General features: G+C 39.6%; 2 protein-coding genes across 2 annotated transcripts; one reads left to right on the forward strand and one right to left on the reverse strand.

The window, feature by feature from the left end:
- Window positions 1-1,773: 1,773 nt before the first annotated feature.
- On the forward strand, window positions 1,774-5,695 carry LOC120768078 (pre-mRNA-splicing factor CWC22 homolog). Its single transcript, XM_040094608.1, has 3 exons — window positions 1,774-2,391; window positions 2,453-3,704; window positions 3,813-5,695. Exons 1-3 carry the CDS (start codon window positions 1,858-1,860, stop codon window positions 5,516-5,518), a joined length of 3,492 nt encoding a protein of 1,163 aa, XP_039950542.1. The 5' UTR covers window positions 1,774-1,857; the 3' UTR covers window positions 5,519-5,695.
- Window positions 5,696-5,746: 51 nt separating this feature from the next.
- Window positions 5,747-7,963, reverse strand: LOC120768079 (EF-hand domain-containing family member B-like). Its single transcript, XM_040094609.1, has 3 exons — window positions 7,391-7,963; window positions 7,153-7,326; window positions 5,747-6,625 (listed from the first exon to the last, which is right to left on the reverse strand). Exons 1-3 carry the CDS (start codon window positions 7,903-7,905, stop codon window positions 5,848-5,850), a joined length of 1,467 nt encoding a protein of 488 aa, XP_039950543.1. The 5' UTR covers window positions 7,906-7,963; the 3' UTR covers window positions 5,747-5,847.
- Window positions 7,964-8,069: the final 106 nt, after the last annotated feature.

Here is an 8,069-nt window from a genome sequence, read left to right on the forward strand (position 1 = left end):
GCTCCTTCTCTCCTCATACGACCGCGATTATCGCCAAGGTACAGAGCCGCAACAAAATCCTCAGGTCGCTAGCCGGCAGCACATGGGGAAAAGACAAAGAAACGTTGTTGGCAACATAAAAGGCAATCGGCCGGCCGGTCCTCAATTACGCAGCTCCCATATGGTCGCCTGGATGTAGTGGCACGCAGATGAGGAAACTACAGACCTGTCAAACCACTGCACTCCGGACCACTACAGGATTTCTTTTGATGTCTCCCATTGAACACCTCCACAGTGAGACGCTTATGCTCCCAGTTAAGGAGCATAATGAACTCTTCTCCAAGCAGATCCTGCTGGGATGCTTTCGCAGAAACCACCCTTTCAGCCATCTGCTTGGAGCGGAACCGCCTCCTAGGAGCATCAAAAGGTCATTCGTGGATTACGTCGACGACGTCGTACAGGACGCCGACCGGACTTCGGACGCAACTAACTTTCGACAGGTACTGACCGCCATTCACAGCGCAGCCATCAACACCTTCACCGACTCCCTTCCCGTGAATGGCGTTCTTGGAGTCAAACCACCACCCATCGCAGACGAAGAGCTCCAGCTGCCGCGAGGAACGCGTGTGACCCTAGCGCAACTTCGTTCTGGATACTGTAGCAGGTTAAACTCCTACTTATCCAGAATAGACCCTGACATACCCAATGTATGTCCTGCATGCATCGAGTCTCCGCATGACACTGACCACCTACAAACCCTACCCATCTAACACCTTCCTCCCTTTGGTCCGACCCCGTCGAAGCAGCACGTTTCTTGGGCCTTTCGTTAGATGACATCGACGGCAACACAAATGACATTTATCATCCCAACGGGAATTGAACTTCCGTTAAAACAACAACAACTGATGATGTTAAATCGTTTTCCAAGCAGATGAGAAGAGGGTTGTGTTTTTTAATTTAAAGAATGCAACCCTCACTATTTAAGTGTTCAATGGGATATATGAAGATGCATCCAGTTATCGTACGGAGTGCAATGTTTTGGAAAATCGGATACCTCTTCGTCTGCGTTTCCCTACATCCAAGCTCTCATATTGATGCTGCATAGTTTATGACCGACCGGTCGATTGCCTTCTATTATGACCAGAACTTTTTTTTCTCTTCCCCACATCTAGCGACTGAGGATTTTGTTACGGCTCTTTACACTTCCAGAAGGGAAGAACTCCGGTAGTAGCGGAAAAGTTCTCTCAAAAGTTGATGGGCAGCAAGCTTCCCCTACTTCAGACAAACCTAAGGGTGCATACACCGGGTCTGTTGCAAAACGGAGTAACGCGACTCAGACAAGGCGTGCCAGCGACACTAACAACGCAAGTAGGACAAATCGCGAAGGGCAACAGCAGCCACCGAGTTCCTAAAGGCAGACGAACAATCAAACTTAGGTGACCGAACACTCCGGCCCAAGTCTTCACCCCATAGTGAGGGAGCAGCGCAAATATTCAGATGCTCTAGAAGATATTCTATAGATTATAATAGCTGTGTTGCCTCTTAGCTATCTGTCGAAGGCATGGGCACATCGTTGTCTAGATATAAAAGGAGTACGGGTACACAGTATCTTTCCATGGAGCATAATTGTTGCTAGTGGACGGGAGGTCTGCTGCTTCGCTAAATGGTATATTGGAACGAAGTATGACTTACATTATAATGATAACCTGGCCACCTTATAATTACAAATTTTAATCGATAAATTTTTCAAAGCTATATCGACGTTCTGTTTAAATCGATATATTTTAATCATCTAGAGTTGTTTTGCATGGAAAATTGTAAAATTCAAAGCAAATTAAAGGCGTGCATTTAGAGTGAAATATTTTCATTTCGTAAAAGATGGCAGACAGTGATACCGATAGCAGCTCATCTAGCAGTGAGAGTGAAAGTGTAACTTCAAGTTCGTCAAGTTCATCGTCTTCTGCTGATTCAGCTCCAAGTCCAAAAGAATCATCTGCTAAAAAAGATGTTACTATTACAGAGAATGGAAAGGATTATAAATCTTCATCAGTTCCCTTGTTAGAAGAAAAAAAATCTTTAACACCAAGCGAAGATTGCTTGCCTGAGGAAGTCAGTGTAAAGAGTTGCGAAAATCGAGAGGAAAATGATGAAGTAAGGTTAACTAACACAGTAAGTCCTGACAGAAATAAAGTGTTAAGCGATTCCACTGTTGCGGCTGAATGTGATTCAAAGGAGAATAAAGCCCCTGGAGAACTTGAAGAAGGTGAAATAACTCATAACGAAGCAAATACCCAAGTAGTTGACGATAAGGATAGAGAATCAGAAGCATTTAATTGGCCGAATGGAAATATCGAACCAACCGCTACTGGTGATAATTCTGTGGAAAACACTATCGATTTGAACGAAAGCAAGGTTTGATTTTTTTTTATACTTTGTAAGTTATTAAAATAATAATTAATGTTATTTTTTGCAGGACCAACATTCCGAAAAAAAATCGGAATCCACTTCCGCTAAAAAATCTGACGAGAATAATAAAATACAGGAAACAAAAGAAACCCGTAGTGCAAACAAATCACGTCGACGCTCTAGATCTCGTTCTCGAGAGCCAATAAAATCATCTCGACGCAACCGTTCCCGCAACCGCTCTATTTCCAGACAACGTTCACGATCTCGTTCCCGTAAACGTTCCCGTCGGTCAGTATCCCTAGAAAGACGACAAGAGGAACGTAAAAGACGTCATGCCGAACGTGAGCGCTGCGAAAATGAAGATCGGAAGGAAAAAAGAAGAGAGAGAGGAAAAAGTCTTAGTGCTGAAAATTCGCCCAAACGTAATAAATTGTCTCCAACTCGTAAAGAAAAAGAAGATAATAAAAATGATGATAATGACAATGCTACGGTTACCGATCCAAAGGCAAAGATTACTGATCGCCAGCGACGAACTGTGGATCTGTTAACATCACGTACTGGCGGTGCTTACATTCCACCAGCTAAGTTACGTATGATGCAAGCCGAAATAACCGATAAAGCTTCAGCTGCATATCAGCGTATAGCATGGGAAGCACTAAAAAAATCCATTCATGGTTATATCAACAAAGTGAATGTAGACAACATAGCGATTATAACGCGTGAGCTCCTGAAGGAAAATATTGTACGCGGTCGGGGTCTACTTTGTCGTTCTATAATACAAGCCCAAGCAGCATCGCCAACATTCACACACGTCTATGCAGCTTTGGTCTCTATAATCAATTCCAAATTTCCTAATATTGGTGAATTGTTACTTAAGCGCTTGGTGATACAATTCAAACGCGCCTTTCGTCGAAATGATAAAGCGGTTTGTTTATCTTCGTCACGTTTCGTTGCCCATTTGGTAAATCAGCGTGTGGCACATGAAATTCTCGCATTGGAGATACTAACGTTGTTAGTAGAAACACCTACCGACGACTCAGTGGAGGTGGCTATTGCCTTTCTAAAAGAATGCGGCATGAAGTTGACTGAGGTGTCATCAAAAGGAATAGGAGCCATTTTTGAAATGCTTAAAAATATACTGCACGAGGGTAAATTGGATAAACGCGTACAGTATATGATTGAAGTGGTATTTCAGGTACGAAAAGACGGTTTTAAAGATCATCAGTCAATTATTGAGTCCCTAGAGCTGGTGGAAGAAGATGATCAATTTACACATTTGCTAATGTTGGATGAGGCCACAAATCCTGAAGATGTTTTAAGTGAGTAACATTGAAAATTAAACATCTATAGTAAATTTTTTATGTGTATTGAAATAGTTCTATCATTTATAATTTTTCGTAAGACTAAGAATTTTTTTGTCTTTTTAGATGCTTTCAAATTCGATGATCAGTATGAAAATAATGAAGAAAAATATAAAGGTCTTTGTAAAGAGATATTGGGAAGTGATGCTAGTGGTAGTGGGAGTGGTTCGGGCTCTAGCAGCGATTCTGAAAGTGGCTCTGGTGATTCGGATTCAGAAAATGAAGGAGAAGACGGTGGCCAAAAAACGGCTGGGGACATCATCGACAACACCGAAACTAATCTAATTGCTTTACGGCGTACAATATATCTAACAATAAACTCGAGTTTGGATTATGAGGAATGCGCTCATAAGTTGATGAAGATGCAGTTGAAACCAGGTCAAGAGATCGAGCTCTGTCACATGTTCCTTGATTGTTGTGCAGAACAGCGCACGTACGAAAAATTTTATGGACTACTAGCGCAACGATTTTGTGCCATTAACAAAATCTATATTGAACCATTTGAAGAGATATTCAAAGATACATACCAAACAACTCATCGTTTAGATACAAATCGCTTACGAAATGTAAGTAAATTTTTTGCACATTTACTATTTACGGATGCCATCGGCTGGGATGTGCTGGAGTGTATTAAACTAAATGAAGATGACACGACCTCCTCAAGCCGGATTTTTATAAAAATTCTCTTTCAAGAATTAGCCGAATATATGGGACTGGGGAAATTGAATACTAAACTGAAAGACGAAGTTTTAACGGAAAGTTTGGCTGGTCTATTTCCTAAGGATAATCCTAGGAATACGCGCTTCGCTATCAATTTTTTCACATCGATTGGCTTGGGAGGTTTAACTGATGAATTAAGACAATTTTTGAAAAACGCACCGAAATCAGTGCCAGCTATCAATGTTGAAATATTGGCAGTTAAGCCAGAAGAAAGCAGCTCTTCAAGTTCGTCATCATCTTCTTCAAGCTCATCAAGTTCATCAGACAGTAGTTCCACGACTAGTGATACGTCAGACTCTAGTGATTCAGAAAATGAAAAACGTAAGAAGAAAAAGCACAGCAAAGCAAAAACTAATAAAAAGAAAGGCAGCAACAAAAACTCTAAGAGGGAGAAGGTAAAGCGGAAGGCTCATTCAAGAAAAAATAAAGCCAAGAAAATTAACGAACATAATAGTAGCAGTAATTCTGACAATTCATCAGACTCCAACAGCAGTACAAGCGATGATGAAAGCAGTAGCGGAAGTAGCAGCAGCAGTGACGATAATAGGCGTAATCGTAACCGTAACAGCAGTTCTAAAAAGTCCAAAGATTCTTCCACAAAGTCAAAGAAAAAGTCGGGTAGAGCAAATGATGACAAGCTGGATAAAATGCAACGAAATCATTATCGTAATGATGATGAAGATAAAAGAAAATCAAGCAAAGCAAAAAGAGATAAACGGGACAACTCGGAACGAAATGAGCGCAATGAGCACAATGATGACGAGAAGAGTAGGAACGATAATAGATATTCTGACCGGCATATGGAGCACAGACGCCGAAGAGATAAGTCACCTGAGAGAAAGCGGGAAGATAAAGAACAAATACGTGAGCGAAAGGAACGTGCTAAAGAGTACGTTCGCCACTCTGATGAAGAACGACGAAAGGATCGTGAGAACAGACGCCAACGCAGTCGTAGCCGTAGTCGCAGTCGAGATCGCAGTCGTAAAGACCGTAACTACTATGACAAACGTAGTGTGCGATCAACGCGCAATGGTTCGAAAGAACGTGGATAATCGTTACAGTCAGTGTGACAATGGACTTAAATAGGCTTTAGAGCTATTGTGGATTTTTTATGTTAAAAAACTGATACTGTACATGTCAGAAATATTTTGAAAAAAGTATTTTCTCTAAACTTGTATCAGAATAAGAGCTATAATGTTTACTTACACACAAATTTTTACATACATAAATGTTTGTATTTTAAATCATACAGATAAGAATTTTTAATTAATCAAAAGTCGTTTAAGGATCAAAGGTATCTGCGAGCATTGTCGTTCAATTGTTTTCAAATGAAATTTAAATACTTTGTATTACTCTGATTTGCGTCTCCCAATTTACAATGTCAATCTTTATGACTATTCATAGCCTGTCGTAGTTCATCTACTGATACCAATTTGTTTGAACGTTTTAATTTATTTTGCGCAGTTTCCCACATAATATCGAATTTTTCTGCATCTAATAAACGTTTAAATATGCGTCGCAGTTCCTCTTTGGTTCGTAATTTAGCGAAATCACTTGGGGCAAGCCCAAAATGCATTGGAATATCAGGAGATATAACATCTTTGACAGTTGTCGGCTCTTCTGCATTCTCCGGATCGAAGTGCTTCGATGGTATGGCTTCAGCGGGTGGTTTGTTTCGATCTTGACAGAGTAATCGGTAGGTGGTCTCTTTGTTATAAATATTTGGTGGCATTTTTGAGATATTCCCAGTTTTCGGTATTGGGTATTGTACATGTATGAGCTTCCATAGCTCTTCATATTTGACACCTTCTGTTGGTAGACCCTCGTTTTCAATCAATTTGAAATGACGTAGCGCTGTAGTTATCTTTTCCGAATTACAATAAACGCCCTCTTGCCTTAATATTTCAAACAATTCCTTCAATGTTAACCGTCCTGTTTTTTTAATGTCATGATTCTCCAAAGCCAATTTTAAATCTTGCATATGAAAGTTGTGGCGTTCGAATAGCTTCTGTCGCACTTTATTTAAATGTCCCAATGCAGTTATAAGAGGACTCGTTCCTTCACACTGATCTTGTATTTCCATAAGTGCTTTCACATTACATTCATCTGCGCCAGAGGGTGCACCGAAAGACATTTCGGGTGTTATATAACGATTTTCTCTAATAATAAAAGAAAAATAAGAATAAGCGTTAGTATCGGCAGTTATAATACCCTTCACAGCGCATTTTTTACAGCGATCGGTTTGTGTGGAAGCTAAATACTACAGGGGTCTGATCTGAAAAATTTGTTCGGAGATTGTACTATGGTCGCGGACAATAAAGATATCTTGTCAAATAAAAAAGTTTTCCATACAAGGACTTGAGTTGGATTGGTCAGACTGTACGTCCGATCTGAAAAATGGCTTCGGAGATTACCGATTCAAATTAAAAATTTTGTCATACAAAGACTTGATTTTGATCGGTTAGTTTATATAGAAGCCATGTCCATAGTGGTACTATATTGGTGGGTCCGCCAAATAAGCAGCATCTAGGTGAGAAAAAGTTTTTTTTAGGTCCCATTTAAAAACTAAGAGTATATAGTATAGTATTATTAAGTGAGTAGTGTATAAACATACTTAATATTCCAGACCAGAGCCCAAAATTTCGGTCAAGGGTGTAATTACAACTTAAAATATTATTTCCTTTACCTATAAATACTGCGTCCCAAACGGCCCAAAGTCCTTTCAAGGAATTGCTTTTGCGCCTTACTGATAACAATAAGATTATCACATTGTTGAATTGCTCTCTTAACATATTTTCCATTGAAGTCCACATCGTAAACTATACCGAAGTGGTTATTCTTGTCGAACGGTTTTTTATAACTAAGAATTAAAATTTATTTCTTCAGTCTCAACAGTTGTGTGAAAATAGTATAATGCTTCTTACTGGCGACTTAATTGTTCTGAAGGTAAGTAATGTCCATGGCTGATAATATACTTTTCATGCCAGCGAACATATTCGCGGTTCACTTCATCTGGAGACTTTCGCGGTAATATGAGATCATATAATGATTCGGATCGTATTGTAGAGTCCCCAAAGGTAGTATTATCGTTGGTTATATTTTGAGGTTTTGAGTCCAATGGAAAGACTTTACCGAGTTCAGGTTTCTTAAAATACATATTTTCGGCAAATTTTTCGCGGAATACAACAAATCTACTCTTTTTCAATTCAGGACTAAGTAATTCCTTTATGTTTTCCTCTGGTATATATCGCTGGAAGGGCAAAACATCGTTGTTTAAGTTCTTGTTATTGAGGCGGCATTTTGTGAGCAATATATTTTCCGCTGCCTCTTCCGTGGAGAAAATTTTCAGCGCGTCTTCCGCCTTCTCTTTCGAGACAAAACATTTCCCTGCTGCCCGCAAAGTCGGATTGCGATCTACATATTTACCGCAATTGCTCATGTCAATATATAAAAAATAAATAGCGCAATTTGGCGATACTATCTTTAATGAAAATTATAATCTGATTTATCTATTGTCAAGAAGAAATTTTAATGCTTTTATTTTGTATCAAATAAGGTATTCAATGAGGTAAAAAGAAGCAAACGTGATTGTTGAGTAACATA

This window comes from Bactrocera tryoni, chromosome 2, assembly GCF_016617805.1.
Source record: "Bactrocera tryoni isolate S06 chromosome 2, CSIRO_BtryS06_freeze2, whole genome shotgun sequence".
NCBI lineage: Eukaryota > Metazoa > Arthropoda > Insecta > Diptera > Tephritidae > Bactrocera > Bactrocera tryoni.